Source organism: Sorex araneus, chromosome 1 (genome assembly GCF_027595985.1).
Source record: "Sorex araneus isolate mSorAra2 chromosome 1, mSorAra2.pri, whole genome shotgun sequence".
Classification (NCBI taxonomy): Eukaryota; Metazoa; Chordata; class Mammalia; order Eulipotyphla; family Soricidae; genus Sorex; species Sorex araneus.
In genome coordinates, this window is record NC_073302.1 from 96,095,009 (window position 1) to 96,112,160 (window position 17,152).

A 17,152-nucleotide genomic window follows, 5' to 3' on the forward strand; every position below is an offset into this window, starting at 1 on the left:
AATGACTTTTTTGCATAGTGTGAGCTAGAGGTCTGAGTGTTTTTTTTTCTCTCTGCATATGACTGACCAGTTTACCCAACACCATTTAATTGAGACTTTTTCTGCTCTGCTTTGCATTCTGAACTCATTTGTCTAAGACTAAATGATTATATTTCATAGGATTTGTTTCTGGACTCTCAAATATATTCCATTGGTGTGAGAGTCAGCCAAGTACTGCAATCTTGATCATACAGCTTTATATCATAATTTAAGGGTGGGGAAAAGAAGATCCTCACACCTTTTTTTGCTAGGATTGTTTTGTTTGGGGACTTTAATTATTCCATTTTAAATTTCAAAAGCATTTGGCATAAATCTCTAAAAATGTCATGAGTATTTTTATAGGCACTTTGTTGAATCTGCATAGATTAAACTTGGAAAAGTTGATTATTTTACCACCATTGATCCTTTTCATCCATAAATTGGGTGGCGTTTCCATTTCCTTGCATCTTCATCTACTTACTTTATTTTAGTAATGATCTTACTTTTCATTGTATAAGCTGATTCACAGGTACTGATTTTTTGAGACACAATTGTGACTGGAATTTAAAACAAATTTCTATTTAATTTCATTGCTTGCATGTAGAAATACTGTGGTTTTCTGAACATGGATTTTATAACTTGCTACTTTACTGAACAAATTTATTGTTTCTAGGAGCATTTTTTGATAGTATCATTATGATTTTCTAAGTATAGTATTATGTCATTTGCAAATAGTGAACATTTGTTTGTTTGTTCTTTGCTTTTTGGGTCACACCTGGCGATGCTCAGGGGTTACTCCTGGTTCTGCACTCAGGAATCACTCCTGGCGGTGCTCAGGGGACCATATGGGATGCTGGAAATTGAACCTGGGTCGGCCGCGTGCAAGGCAATGCCCTACCCGCTGTGATATCGCTCCAGCCCCAAATAATGAACATTTGACAGAAGCCTGCCTCAAGGACCGGGAAGAGGGCAGTTGGGATAGAGAAGGGGCCATCATGGCAATGATGGTTGGAAGAGATCACTCTGGATGGGACATGTGTGCTTAAAGCGGGTAAAGGACCAAACATGATGGCCTCTCAGTGTCTGTATTGAAAGCCATATTCCTCAAAGGGCAGTGGGGGGGAAGAGAAGAGAAGAGAAGAGAAGAGAAGAGAAGAGAAGAGAAGAGAAGAGAAGAGAAGAGAAGAGAAGAGAAGAGAAGAGAAGAGAAGAGAAGAGAAGAGAAGAGAAGAGAAGAGAAGAGAAGAGAAGAGAAGAGAAGAGAAGAGGAAAGAAAGAAAGAAAGAAAGAAAGAAAGAAAGAAAGAAAGAAAGAAAGAAAGAAAGAAAGAAAGAAAGAAAGAAAGAAAGAAAGAGAGAGAGAGAGAGAGAGAGAGGAAAAACGTGCCTGGGGATGGGTTGTAGCAGGAGGGATACAGAGAATATTAATGGTGGGCAATTTACACTGCTGGAGGAATGGATGTTGGAATATTGTGACTGAAACCCAATCACAAAAGTTTTGTAACTGTATCTCACAGTGATTCAATAAAAATAAATTTAAAAAATGAACTTTATATCTCTTTCTTTACTAGTTGCTGTCACAAAGACTCTTGTGCCTAATATAGGGAATACCTTCAGTTCTTCACCATTTGGATGATGTTAGCTGTGGGATTGTGGTAAGTGGCTTTGCCTAAAGTTTTTTCTATCCCTATTTTATTATTTATTTTTTCAAAAATGGGTGTTGAGTCTTGTCAAATGTCTTTTCTGTTTCTATTGCTATGATCATATATTTTAATTTTTCTATATATTATATGTTGTTCTACATTAATTGGCTTTCATATGTTAACACTCATTGCACCCCTAGGAGAAATTCTACTTGGTAATGATGTATAAACTTTTTGATAAATTGTTAGATTAGATTTTATAATATTTTGTTGAGGATCTTTGTGTCTATATTCATCAATTATACAGGTGTATAGTTCTCTACTTTTAAAAATTCAGTTTCTCTGGAATTATATTTATTTATGATTTGGCTGCAGGCATACAATGTTTCAACACTGATCCTTCACCAGTTTCCACTTCCTCCACCAATGCTACCACACTCCTATTTATCCCCGACCCATAAGAGCTACATTTTGAGTATAAGATTTTGCTCTGTGGTTTACAGTACTGTTGTTGATAGGATTTTATACATAACACTTCACCATCTTTCAGCACCACCTCCTTCTTTGGGATGAAGGCTTTGACAGTGTCTCTATTTTTGGTATCAGGGTAATGTTTGCCTTCTGATACCTTCTGATACCTCAGGGTATAAACCATTTGCCTTATGGAACATGGATAAAAATATTCCTTGGGGGGCTGGAGTGATAGCACAGCGGGTAGGCGTTTGCCTTGCACGCGGCCGACCTGGGTTCAAATCCCAGCATCCCATATGGTCCCCTGAGCACCGCCAGGGGTAATTCCTGAGTGCATGAGCCAGGAATGATCCCTGTGCATTGCCGGGTGTGACCCAAAAAGCAAAAAAAAAAAAAATTCTTTGGAGGACCGTGTGAAAGACTGGATGTAGGTTTTCAAATTTTCAAATTGGAAGAAATATCTAGATTCATCAGGGCAGAACTTTTTTGGGCAGCTTTTTTGGTTGCTATTTTGTATTTTTGCTAATACCAGTCTATTCTTTGTTCTCCTGCTTCAAATGTAGACAGCTGAAACAGTCCAAGATTATATCCATTTCTTCTAGGTTCCCTAATTTCATGGCATAGATTTTGTAAATTGTAATCTGATTTTCCTTTGAATTTCTGTGGTATCAGTTGTAACATTTATTTCTGTCATATCTATTGTAACTTTTATCTCTAATTTGGCTTATTAGACCTTTTCCCCAAGCCCATCCATCTATCTCTGAATATTTGTAGTGATTTTATCTTGTAAAGGCACATTTGTTATTTTACATATTTCTACATATTAGGCAAATACAGAATTCAGTCCTTAATTTTTTTTTCTTTTTTCTTGGGGGGGGGTCACACCTGGTGATGCTCAGGGTTCCTCCTGGCTCTGCACTCAGGAATTACTCCTGGCCGTGCTCAGGGGACCATATGGGATGCTGGGAATTGAACCCGGCTCAGCCGCATGCAAGGCAAACGCCCTACTCGCTGTGCTATCGCTCCAGCCCCTCAGTCCTTTAAATTTTAACTCTTAAGCTTAATCCTTAAATTGTTTAACTCTTAAATTAGAAATTGTACCCACAACACCATCTATGATCTCAATGTGCTCCACATTACTTTCCTCTTGTTTCAAAAGTTCTATGTATCTCTCCCATTGTAGTACTTTATCAAATGCCTTGCTTTATTTGACTGTTTAACATACTAAATTGATTATTAAAAAAACAATTGGCATTTTTTATTGTTGTATCCTTAATACAAAGCAATGATCTGACTCAGAATAGTCAGTTTGTAAGAGTTTAGCAAATAGATCAATCAATAAATTCCTAAACTCTTCCTTGGGAAAGTTTCTGTTCATTTCTTTGCCCCATTTTCTGATGGGGTTGGATGTTTTCTTTTTGTAGAGTTAAACCTGTACCTTATATACCCTTGACATCTACCCCTTATCTGGTGGGTATTGGGTGAATATCCTTTCCCATTCTGTAGATTGTCTTTGTATTCTAGTCACTGTATTTTTTGCGGTTCAGAAGCTTCTTAGTTTAACATAGTCCCATTTGTTTACCTCTGTTTCCTCTTGGTTGGTCAGTTGCATGTCATCTTTGAAGATAACTTTAGCTTCAATATCGTGGAGGGTTTTGCCAACCTTGTCTTCAATGTACTTTATGGTTTGTGGTCTGATATTGAGGTCTTTAATCCATTTTGATCTGACTTTTGTGCATGGTGTCAGGTTGAGGTCTAAGCCCATTCTTTTGCATGTGGTCATCCAGTTGTGCCAGCACCATTTGTTAAAGAGGCTTTCCTTGCTCCACTTCGCATTTCTTGCTCCCTTATCAAAGACTAGATGGTCATACATTTGGGGTTGTGTAGGGATATTCCACCCTGTTCCATTGGTCTGAGGCTCTGCCTTTGTTCCAGTACCATGCTGTTTTGATTATTAGCGCTTTGTAGTAAAGTTTAAGGTTGGGGAGGGTGATGCCTCCTGTCGTCTTTTTCCCAAGAATTGTTTTAGCGATCCGTGGGTGTTTATTGTTCCATATGAATTTCAGGATTGCTTGATTCAGAACAGAAACTTTCCCAAGGAAAAGATACGAATGGCCAAAAGGCACATGAAGAAGTGCTCTACATCACTAATCATCAGGAAGATGCACATCAAAACAACCAAGAGATACCACCTCACACCACAGAGACTGGCACACATCCAAAAGAACAAAAACAACCACTGTTGGAGAGGATGTGGGGAGAAAGGGACCCTTCTACACTGCTGGTGGGAATGCCGACTGGTTCAGCCCTTTTGGAAAACAATATGGACGCTTCTCAAAAAATTAGAAATTAAGCTTCCATTTGATCCAGCAATCCCACTTCTGGGAATATACCCCGGAGAAGCAAAAAAGCATAGTCGAAATGACATCTGCACTTGTATGTTCATCGCAGCACTGTTTACAATAGCCAGAATCTGGAAAAAACCCGAGTGCCCAAGAACAGATGACTGCTTAAAGAAACTCTGGTATATATATACAATGGACTACTATGCAACTGTTAGAAAAGATGAAGTCATGAACTTTGCATATAAGTGGATCAACATGAAAAGTATCATGCTAAGTGAAATGAGTCAGAAAGAGAGAGACAAACATAGAAAGATCGCACTCATCTGTGGAATATAAAATAAAATAACAGGATAGGAGACTAACAGCCAAGAATAGTAGAGATAAGTACCAGGAGGTTGGCTCCAAGGCTTGGAAGCTGGCCCCACATGATGGAGGAAGGGGCAGCTCGCATAAAGAAGGGAACACCAGGTAAAGTGTGGTTTGAGGACCCGTATGGGATGGGAGATGCACTCTGAAAATAGAATATAGACCAAACACGATGGCCACGTAGTGCCTCTGTTGCAAACCACAACACCCAAAAGGAGAGAGAGAGAAAAAGGGGGAATGCCCTGCCACAGAGGTGGAGTGGGGTGGGGGGATGGGGTGGGAGGGTGGGAGGGATACTGGGAATATTGGTGGAGGGGACTGGGCACTGGTGGAGGGATATAAACAAAATGCAAACATGAAAGTTCACAAGTTTGTAACTGTAACTCATGGTGATTCACTAATAAAAAATGACACAGCAAAAGTTTATCTGTGCTCATAAGTTTTGTGTATGTTAATATATTAATATAATAAAAATTCAGAAGTTGAATTTGAGCCAAAGCACATGTATAGTAAAATTTGTTAAATATTTATTTATTTATTTTAGTTTTTAATGAATCACCGTGAGGTAAAGTTATAGACTTACAAACTTTCGTGTTTATGTTTCATTCATATAATGATTGACCATTCAGATTTCTTCTTTGAGAAAGTTTCTGTTCATTTCATTGCCCCATTTTTTGATGGGATTGGATACTTTTTTCTTGTGGAATTCAACCAGTGCCTTGTATATCCCTGATATTAACCCATTATCAGTTGGATTTTGGGTGAATATCCTTTCCATTCTGTAGATTGTCTTTGTATTCTGGTCACTGTTTCTTTTGAAGTACAGAACTTCTTAGTTTAAGATAGTCCCATATCTCTGTTTCCACTTGTTTGTTCACTGGCATGCCATCTTTGAAGATACCCTTAGCTTCAATGTCTTCTAGGGTATTGCTGACCTTTTCTTCAATGTACCTGATGGATTCTGGTCTGATGTTGAGATCTTTAATCTATTTTGATCTGACTTTTGCACATGATGTTAGGTAGAGGTCTGAGCCTATGTTTTTTTTTTGCATGTAGCTGTGCAGTTTTCCCAGCACCATTTGTTAAAGAGGTTTTCCTTGCTCCACTTCACATTTCTTGCTCCTTTATCAAAGATTACATAATATATTTGAGTGTGTGTGTAAGGATATCCAACCCTGTCCCATTGGTCTGTGGTTCTGCCACTTTTCCAATACTTTTTAAATTATTACCGCTTAGTAGTAGAGTTTGAGGTTGGGGAAGATGATACCTCCTGTAAGAAATCACGCAACCCGGAGATTCTTCTGGTATCGATTTATTCAGAGACCTTCTCGGGAAAGAAGAGGAACAAGGGACGAACGAGAAGAAAACCCTCTAGCTAGGCAGCTTCCCTCCTTATATACCCCTCGCTGCCTGCTTACGCCCAAGTGTCTGCAGCTGATAGACTAGTTACAGCTCGTGGCGTGACAAGACATCCTGATTCCTTATCAGGTGTTATCTATGAAGCACGGTGTAATTAACAAGAAACAGGTGTCCACGAATCACGGCCCCGTGGCGGCTCTCCACACCTCCCATCTTCTTTTTCCAAAGAAATGCTTTAGCTATTCATAGGGGTTTGTTGTTCTATATAAATTTCAGAAGTGTTTATTCAATTTCTTTGAAAAATTCATGGGTATCCTTATAGGGATCGCATTAAAACTATACAATTCTTTGGGGATATTGCTATTTTGACTATGTTAATTCTCCTGATCCATGAGCAGGGGATATACTTCCATTTCCTCATGTCCACTCTTATTTCATGAAGTAGGGTTTTGTAGTTTTCTTTATACCTCTTTAGGTAAGCTGATTCAGAGGTACTTGATTTTCTGAGGCATGAATGTGAACATAATTGCTTTTTTTCATATCACTTTCTTCTCTTTCATTATTCATATATAGGAAAGTCATGGACTTTTAGGTATTGATTTTATAGCCTGCGAATTACAAGTTCATTGTTTCTAGGAGCTTCTTGGTAGAGACTTTGGGGTTCTGTAAATATAGTATCATATCATCTGTGAATAGTGAGAGCTTGGTTTCCTCCTTTCCTATCTGGATGCCCTTAATATCTTTTTCTTGCTTAACTGCTATTGCAAGTACTTTCATTACTATATTGAACAGAAGTGGTAAGAGTGGGCATCCTTGTCTTGTCCCTCATCTTAGAGGGAAGGCTCTTAGTTTTTTCCCATTGAGGATAAAGCTTGCCATAGGCTTGTGGTAGATGGCTTTGACTACATTGAGGAAAGTTCCTTCAATACCGACTTGGTGAGAGTTTCATCATAAACTGGTGTTTGATCTTTTTTTAATTCTTAATTTTTTTAAAGAAATGTTTTCATTTATTTTTATTGATTTTTTGGGTCACACCCAGCAATGCTCAGGGTTACTCCTGGCTCATGCACTCAGGAATTACTCCTGGCAGTGCTCGGGGGACCATATGGGATGCTGGGAATCGAAACCATGTTGGCTGTGTGCAAGGCAAACACCCTACCCGCTGTGCTATCGCTCCAGCCCCTAATTATTATTTTTTTAAAAAATTGTTATTATTATTTTATTTTTTGTTTTTTGGGTCATACACGGTGATGCTCAGGGTTTACTCTGGGCTCTGCACTCAGAAATTACTTTTGGCGGTGCTGGGGGAACCATATGTGGTGCAGAGAATCGAACCCAGGTCTCCTGCATGCAAGGCCCTTCCAACTGTAATATCTCTCTGGCCCTCAGGTGCTGGATCTTGTCAAATGCTTTCTCTGCATCTATTGATATGATCTTACGGTTTTTATATTTTCTTTTGTTGGTTACTTCACTTGTATCACTTGTCATCCCATTGATCTTCAATTTGCTCAAGCAAACATCTCCATGCCACATCTCCTGTTGCATGCTAATGTAGCCCAATGATATCTGCTTGCTCCAGGAACAGGAAGAGCCTCAAATAGTTCATTCAGGGTTTTGATGAAGAAAACTGACCGTCTCGTTGGTGGGCGGCCACACGGTCTTTTGATGTCCAGGGGAATCCAGTCGGTAACAGCTCTAGTCCAGCGGTCATCTCTAAATTGCATTACATGTCTGGCCCATCTGATTTTTGATGCCTTGGCAAACAAGACAGCGTCCCTAATTCTTGACCAACGACAGATGTCAGAACTCCAGATCCCTTCACTCACTTGAGTGAAACGTGATACTCCTAGCGTGGCTCTTTCCATTCCTCTTTGAGATATCAGATTAGAGTTCTCATCCTTTTTTTGTAGAGCCTAGGTCTCTGAAGCGTATGTTAGTGTAGGAAGAATGGTGGAGTTGAAAAGATGTGCCCAGAGACACAGGTTCTTCATCCTCTTAACCTCTACTTCGATGCTCTTGAAGGCGTTTCACGCTGGTCTCTTCCTCCTGCGCAGTTCTGGCACCAAGTCATTCCTCATGTTGAGACCCAGGTACACATAGCTGCTGCATTCTGAGATGTTTGTTCCATTGAGAGCAAATGGAACATTAGGGACTAGTTCATTTTTCATGAACATCTCAGTTTTGCTGAGATTCAGCTGCAGTCCAACGTTTCTACACTTGCAGTTGAAGTAGGCCAGCATTTGTGCCACTTTGCTAATGTTTGGCATTATGAGAATGATGTCATCAGTGAAGCAGAGGTGGTGTAGTTGTGGACCGTCTATTTTTACTCCCATTCCTTCCCATTTCAGTCATCGCATGATGTTCTCGAGGGTGGCACTGAAGAGTCGGTGAAATGGTATCACCCTGCCACACCCCTCTCTTTACATCAATGATCACTTCCTTGTAGAATGGTGAGATTCTGATGGTGAATCCATAATACAGCTCATGGAGGATCTTGATGTACTGAGTTTGAACTCCCTGTTTGCCTAGGGCTTTGATGACCACTTCAGTCTCAACAGAATCAAAGGCCTTCTTTAAATCGATGAACGTTAGACAGAGCGGCATCCTGAACTCTTGCAAAACTTCAATGAGCTTGGTCACTGTGAGGATATGGTCAATCGTGCTGAATTCTTTTCAGAACCTGGCTTGCTCGAATGGTTGTCCTTCATCTAGTGTTCTGCCTATTCTATTTAGGATGACTTGAGTGTACAACTTCTAGATGACAGATAATAGGCAGATTGGGCAATAGTTGCTGATATCGTGACAGTTCTTGTACAATAGAAAGGTCCTGCTGGTTTTCCATTAGGACGGAACCTTGCATACAGACAGGTAACGTGTGAAGAGCCGAGCCAGTGTATTGATGAGTACTGGCAGAAGATTCTTCAGGTGTTCGGATCTGACCTTGTCTGGACCTGGTGCTGTATGCGTCTTTACTGACAAAATGGCATGTTGGATTTCGGAAGGGATATCCTGGGAACGACATATCCATCCTGCAGAATTTGGTATGTGGACAGCAGGTGGACGTGGCTGTCGAAGAGATCCGAGTAGAAGTCATGAACAATCCTCTCTATTGCCCTTCTGGAAGATGTGATAGATCCATCAGGACGTCAGAGGGCAGTCAACAGTCTTGTAGTTGGCGAAGGACAGGCAAGCGTTGTGAATACTTTTCCTGCTTACTGCTGCATTGGCCAACACTGCTGCTCTCCTCTCTTTGAGGTCTTCCTTTATCGCTTCTCTGCACAGCTTTGCAAGCTTGGATGTTAGCTTGTGGTTGCCTGACGCTCGTGCCTAACCACTTTGACGAATGAACTCGAGAGTTTCCGAAGACAGGCGTCTGTTTGTGGCTTTCCTACTCTCGGCATTCTTTGCACAATCATGGTGGTGATTAACCAGTTGATTTTATTCCTCATCGATGTTATCAATGACAGCATCTTTCCACGTTGCCGCAATAGTGCCAAAGAGCTCCCAGTTGGTGGTCATTCTGTCTCTTCTTAAGCTTAAACTTAAACTTTGCAGTACTTTCTCCCTGCTCTGTGAAGTAGAATTTTGCACAAAGGAGACTGTGGTTCGATCCCATTTGGAATTTTGGGACAACAGTGACATCAGTCAGTCAAAACCTTTGATTGAATATGATGTGGTCAATTTCGTTGTGGAACTGTCCACCGAGAGACTCCCATGTCCAATGTTTAGATTCAGCCTTCTGAAACTGTGAGTTACCTTGTATGGTGTTGGTCGACATGATGAACTCAGACAGTTTCTCACTCTGTTCTTTCAATTCTAGGACATGGGTCCCAATGTGGAGTTCTTCGGGTTATCTTCTCGGTCCTATCTTGGCATTAAAATCACCAACAATGATCTTGTAGAAGGTGTGGTCTTCTTTATAGAACGACTCCAGCTCCATGTAGAACTTCTCAATTTCTTCTTAATTATAGTTGAATGTTGGCGTGTAGATGACGAAGATAGAAACTGCCGGCAGTGAGCCACATCTATTCAGGTGTAATCGTTCAATTGACGCCATCAATGCCTCTGTTGTCATATGTTCCAAGGAACAGTTCTTCTCCAGTGTCGAAAATGGCATGATGTGATTGATGCCTTCTCGTTTTGGTCAGACCAATGATGCCATACTTGATCTTCTGCGCTTGCACCATCAGGTCCTCAATGGATGCTTCTCATGGCAGCGCTCGTTCGTTGAAAGTGCAGACAGTCCTGGTGGTGCTTGAGGGACTACATGGGATGCTTGGTATCAAACCCAGGTTGGCCGCGTGCAAGGCAAATGCTCACCCGCCGTGCTATTGCTACAGCCCTAGGTTTGGGAAGTTTTATTCCCTCCTCCTTCCCCCGCCTTGATAAGGCTATTTTCTGGTATGCAATTGCCAATGAATAGTTTCACCACTTTTACTGAGAGGATCAGGAGCTGGTTGTCAACAATCCACCTGAGTCTAGCACTAGCTTTGTGTATTCATAGTGATTTTATGTCCATGGATTAAAGGAAGGATTTTTTTGATGGTTCATTTGATGTTCTCATAAGATTTTGTAGAGGAGACAGCTTTAGAGTTGGTTTTAAAAATAGGCAGGGACTGCCACACAGAAAGAGGGGCTAAAAAACTCTTGAACTAGAACTGGGCTTCTCAATAATTTTCTAGAGGACTGTAGGGCTGAAATGATAGAGTGAGTAGAGCACTTACCTTGTATATGGCAAACCCGGATTCAGTCCTCCTCATCCCACATGGTACCTTGAACACCACCAGGGGTGAATCCTGAGTAGAGAGCAGGAGTAACTTCTGAGCATTGCTTTGGTGGGTGACCCAAAAATTCATTTTTCCCCCTAGAGGATTGTAAAGATCAAAAGAAAGTGTGGGATCTGTTTGCCCCAAAGACTCCAATAGAATATATCAGAAAGATATGTCCATTTTGTCCCTCCCCCCCCCCTCAGTAAGTGTGACCCTGATGTGGGGAATTAAGGTCAATGGAGGTCCTGTGGACATCAAGAAAAGACTGCAATCACTACTTACAGAATGACGATTATTCTGAATCAAGAGCAATTAAAGCCCTAAAGCTGAGAAGATACTTTTCCTTTGCCTCTCTGTAATCAAAGCACTCTTCCCCTTTTTATGACCTAGACAAATATATCTTTATCTATAAACATGTTCCCTTTATTTATTCTCAGAACAAAAAGGTTAAATCATTACTTCCCTATTATTTGAAATCTCCTCCTTCTTTACCTCGATGACATAGCTCCCATAACTTGAGATTTATATGTCCTTTCTCCCTTGCTGAAATTGGGAATGTATAATCCTTCTAGCTCTTCCACACACATTTTATGTGGACATTTTCTTAGCTAACCATTTGCTAACAGTTTGGTGCTGCTTTTATTATTTGTCCAGTCAGAAAGTTAGGGGACTTTCTGGGTCACTGCTGTTAGTAGTGGAACGAATAGAAAGGAGGCTTATTATTTCCTTGATGTTCCATTTGAATTTTGTGTTCAAATTCAAATAATAACATTTCACCCTGACATTTCTGTGATCAAAGTTAAACTGTGTCCTAGTTTATCCTCCTTTTTTCACATCCTTAGGAAAGAAATGTTCTTTGGTTTAAAAGAGCAAAAGCAACCGCTGTTGGAGAGGATGGATGTGGAAAGAAAAGGACCCTTCTACACTGCTGGTGGGAATGCTGACTGGTCCAGCCCCTTTGGAAAACAATATGGACGATTCTCAAAAAATTAGAAATTGAGCTTCCATTTGATCCAGCGATACCACTTCTGAGAATATATCCTGGAGAAATAAAAAAGTATAGTCAAAATGACATCTGCACTGATATGTTCATAGCAGTACTGTTTACAATAGCCAGAATCTGGAAGCAACCCGAGTGCCTGAGAACAGATGACTGGTTAAAGAAATTTTGGTACATCTATACAATGGAATACTATGCAGCTGTTAGAAAAAAGGAGGTCATGAATTTTGTATTCAAGTGGGTCGGCATGAAAAGTTTCATGCTAAGTGAAATGAATCAGAAAGAGAGAGACAGACATAGAAAGATTGCACTCATCTATGGCATATAGAATAACAGAGTGGGAGACTAACACCCAAGAATCGTAGAAATAAGTACCAGGAGGTTGACTCCATGGCTTGGAGACTGACCTCACATTCTGGGGAAAGGGCAACTCAGAGAAGGGATCACCAACTATAATGTTGTTGAAGGCCATGCGGGGGAAGGGTGTTTCGGGCTGAATGAGGGCTAGAGACTGAGCACAGTGGCCACTCAACACCTTTATTGCAAACCTGAACAGCTAATTAGAGAGAGAGAACAGAAGGGGATGCCCTGCCACAGTGGCAGGGTGGGGTGGGGGGAGATGGGATTGGGGAGTGTGGGAGGGATGCTGGGTTTACTGGTAGTGGAGAATGGGCACTGGTGAAGGGATGGGTTCCCGAACTTTGTATGAGGGAAGCATAAGCACAAAAGTGTATAAATCTGTAACTGTACCCTCACGGTGATTCACTAATTAAAAATAAATAAATTGAAAATAAATAAATAAATAAAATGGAAAAAAATAAATATAAATAAAAATACTATATAATATTCTCCATACAAGAACATGAAGGTATCTTTAAAAATTTTTATTGCTTATGTGCTATGCTATAGAGTAGATGTACCATAACTTACTTAGCTGTTCTCCTTTTAGTAAGTAATTAAGGTTTTGACAAGAAAATCTTTTAAAATAAGCAGTGTTGGCAGGCTTGAGCTCTACTGAGATTCGACCCAGGTAGCCATGCCTTTGCACAGCCACTTTGCTGCTGAACGAGCAGGATCCAGAGCCAGCTATATGACTTGGGGTTCCAGCGAGTGCTTGCAGCCATGTGTCCAGACTGTGAACTAAGCTTTTGCTCCATGCTGCTCCAGGACGGGAAATGATTCAATTTCCAACTTAAATCTTCCTGGACTAAATTACTAAAATACAGAAATCCTAAACCGCGTGGCTGGTTTATATATAAGACTTTATTTCCCTTCATTCTCATCAGTGGAAAACTAATTATCAAATATTTCCCTGCCGTATTCTTGGGGGATAAATTCCAACAAGAATAGTGAGTTCTGTGTTGAAACTCCATCAACAATAGTGAGTTTTGTGTTGAAATATGGAATGTAATCAAGGTAAAGAGAAAAGGAAGTGAAATTTATCAGTTACGCAAGGGGGGTGGTTGGGGAGTGGGGGGTGGGATGTATATATATATATTTTTGGTGGTGGAATATGGGCACTGGTAAAAAGGACGGGTGTTTGAGCATTGTATAACTGAGACATAAGCCTGAGAACTTTGTAACTTTCCACATGGTGATTCAATAAAATAAATTTAAAAATAAAATAAAATAAAATAAAATAGTCTGAAAAAAATAAAAAAATAAAATAAGCAGTGTTTAGAGAGGAGACAGAGAAAGAAATCAAAGAAGGAAGAAGAGAACAAGAAGTAACGCTGTCAACAGGCATCAGGGCTTCAGTGGTATCAGTGATAAGAGCGAGGGGTCTAGCTATATATCCAAAACAGAGATTCAACAAACTGAAAACCTGAGCTCTAAATGGCAACCAATGTGCCTGTCAAGTTGACAGGTGGGGGTGGAGTGAGCGTTTGGATAGGGAGGGAACTGGTGGGTGACACTGGTGGAGGGATTGGTGTTGAATTATTGTATGCCTAAACTGAAGCTATCAGTAATTCTGTAAATCACGGTGATTTAATTTTTAAAAAGCATCATCTACTGGGATGCTAATCACTGTGAAAATTAAGCCAACTTGTGAGTTGAAAAGAGTCACTGTTTTGAAATTTTGCATAAATTAGTTGTTTAAAATATTTGTTCACATGATTGTAATGATAGCAAAAATAAGAAGTAATCACTCAGATTATTCTAGTAACAATGATAATTTATGCATCTTTGCAGAGAATAAATTTAGCAATATATGTAAGTTCTTTAAAGTGATTTATCTTCTCTGATTCAGTGATTCTTTTCCCAAGGAATCATTACAAAGTAATAATGACATAGAAGAATATTTATGGATATGTATATCTTCTAACATTAATAGTAGAAAAAACATGAAAACAAATGTTAGTCATTAACTAAATTATCGTGCATTAATATGATTATTGTTTACAGGCAATATAATCATATTTTCAAATAAAATATTTGTAGTATAATGTCAAATAGTTGGTCTATGTTAACATCTTTTGAATTTTTTCTTTATAATTTTTGTAAAACTTTTCAATTTTCTTAAGATTTTTTTGCATAAAATAAATATTCTGTGATCATTTGCACTAGAACAGATGACAGGTATTTATAAGGCATTGCAAAAAACCTACTTCTTGTTGGCACAGCTTTATAGAAGCTAGTAATGTATGGAGGGTTATTTTCAAATGGGAGAGTTTCATTTTGTTTAGGTGTTTTTGATGAGACGGAATAGCGTGTACTGCATACATTCCCAAGGGAACGAGACCCCACTCGGGATAAAAAGGTGAAAGAATCTTTGTAAGACTTTAGGACACAAGATGATGTTCAATGATTTGGAATTTTCTCTTTGTGTTTTTCAAATATAAAACATAACTTTTATCCCTCACAGCTTCCCTCCCACCCGCGAGAGAGGACAAAGTTCAAATTTACCACTTTGAAGAACGTTTATAGATTTGTTCTCCAGGTGAAAACACATTTTGGAAAATTACTGTTCAAACCGGAAAGCTGTAAGCCAAATATGAGGAAAGCTATTTTACTCTGAAGTTCCAAAGTGAAAGAAGACAGACATTTCCGAATTCTAATAACTGAGGAAGCACAGATTTTATGTATGGGCTATGTTATTTGAAATGCAAACTCTACATCTATCATCATTCTTGGTATTTTGGTTTTTTATTAATTTACAAAAGGTTTGGGCGACAATCCAGATGTGCAGTTTCAGTAACATTTTCATGAATTTAACTTATGACACTTTATTCGCAATTTTCCATCCACCAGTGGTACGTGTCGAGGCCGCGGTGAAGGCCCAGACGTTGGAAAACGCGCCGGCGGCCGCCTGGTGAGCAGGGCCCGGTTTCCGCCGCGATCCCCCGCGTGAGCACGTCTCGGCGCCCACGTGCTCCTCGCCCTCCTCGCCCACCGGCTCGCTTTACGGCCACCGTGTAGCTTTACGGCGTCCGGGCCGGCGGCCATGGCCCGGAGTAACGCTCCGAGCACCGCGCTCATCGCCGAGACGCGGCAGCGCTTCGAGGCGGAGTTCGTGAGGGAGCGGCCCGAGCAGTACGACCCCCGCGACGTGGCGCGGCTGCGGCGGGACGACGGCTGGGTGGCGCGCTACCTGGCGTGGCGGCACAACGCGGTGGACGAGGCGCTGAGGACGCTGGACGCGAGCCTGCGCTGGCGGCGGGAGATGGCGGTGCGCGACCTGGACGAGTCCTGCGTCCCGCGCGCGCTGCTGGAGGCGGGCGGCGTGTACCTGCACGGCCGCGACCGCGAGGGCCACCGGCTGCTCTGGATCCGCGGCAGGTGCCACGCGCGGGACCCGCGGGCCGGGCCCGGCCAGAAGCGGCTGCTGGCGCTGTGGCTGGAGCGGCACTGGCGGCGCGCGGGCGGGCGCCTCACCGTCCTGCTCGACCTGTCTGCGGCGGGCCTGCCCTGCCTGGACCTGGGCTTCGCGCGCTTCCTCGCCAGCTGCTTCCGCGTCTACTACCCCGACTGTGTGGCCAGGGTGGTGGTCTTCGACCTGCCGTGGCTCCTGCACGCGGCCTTCCGCGTGCTGCGCGCCTGCCTGGGCGCCGAGGCGCTGGGGCGGCTCACGCTGGCGGGCCGCCGCGAGCTGCGCGCCTACGTGGGCGCTGAGTACCTGCCGCCGCACATGGGCGGCACTGACGCCTTCCGCTACTGCTATCCGCCGGGCGGCGACAGCGACAGCAGCAGCGAGGGTGCATGGGAGAGCGTGTCCAGCGGGGTGCCCGGCGCGGGGGGTGCGTGGGAGGGCGCGTCCAGCCCGGAGGCCTTGCCGCGGAGCCCCCCAAGCGTGTTTCGGGGGCCGCTGCTGCACGTCAGCCCGGGGGACGCGCTGTGTTTCGGGGGCCCCGGAGAGAACTCACTCATCACGCTGACAAACGTGACCCAAAACCCCGTGGCCTTCCGCGTGCGGCCCACGGCCCCCGAGAAGTTCCGCGTGCGGCCGGGCAGCAGCAGCTGCGAGCCGGGCGCTACTGTGGCCGTGGCTGTGTCCCCCCGTGGCGCGCTCACGACCTCCGTGCACGACCGCTTCCTCGTGACGGCCGCGGAGATGGACCAGCCTGGAGGCACAGGCCTGCCTCAGCTCGGCCGGTTCTGGAAGGAGGTGCCCAGGAGCAAAGTGATGGAGCACCGGCTGCACTGCCACGTGACCGGGACCACCGGGCCCAGCGTGCCCCGGGAGCACCCCGGGACCGCCAACCCGCCGCCCGCAGAGGACGTAGCGCTGCAGCTCCGCCTTGTGCTGGAGAGCCACCAGCGACTGCAGGGTCAGGTCCAGCGCTGCCTCTGGCTGCAGCAGCTGGGGCTCTCGGTGACAGTGCTCTCACTCACCTTCATCATCTCCTTCTTCTACTTGCTATACAGCTAAGGGAGTGGCACCCCCGCGCCGAAACCAGGCTCCTAGCCTTGGTTGGCAGGCGGGAGGGACCTGCACAGGGCATGCTCCAGAATGGGAGAGAGATAGGTCTTGAAAAGAAACTGCTCGGAGGAGGCAATGTTAAGCTGATTGTTCCAAAGGCTAGTTAGTAAGGCATTTTTCTGTTATGCAAATCGTTTAATCTATATTTTCCTTTTGATTTGAATAGTATTAAAGCTTATGTTTTATAATATACATACATCAGCTGAGTGGAAAACTGTAAGTAACATGATTTCTTGCAGCCAAGACATGTAATCTGCTTTT

General features: G+C 42.8%; 1 protein-coding gene across 1 annotated transcript in view; it reads left to right on the plus strand.

The window, feature by feature from the left end:
- LOC129402017 (motile sperm domain-containing protein 2-like) overlaps positions 1 to 16,840 on the plus strand; it is a 119,952-nt gene extending 103,112 nt beyond the window's left edge. Inside the window, exons 3-5 of the mRNA XM_055126112.1 lie at positions 14,837 to 14,954; positions 15,223 to 15,283; positions 15,391 to 16,840. Of these exons, the coding sequence (XP_054982087.1) occupies positions 14,837 to 14,954; positions 15,223 to 15,283; positions 15,391 to 16,840 (1,629 nt within the window). The remainder of the gene's footprint in view (positions 1 to 14,836; positions 14,955 to 15,222; positions 15,284 to 15,390) is intronic.
- Positions 16,841 to 17,152: the final 312 nt, after the last annotated feature.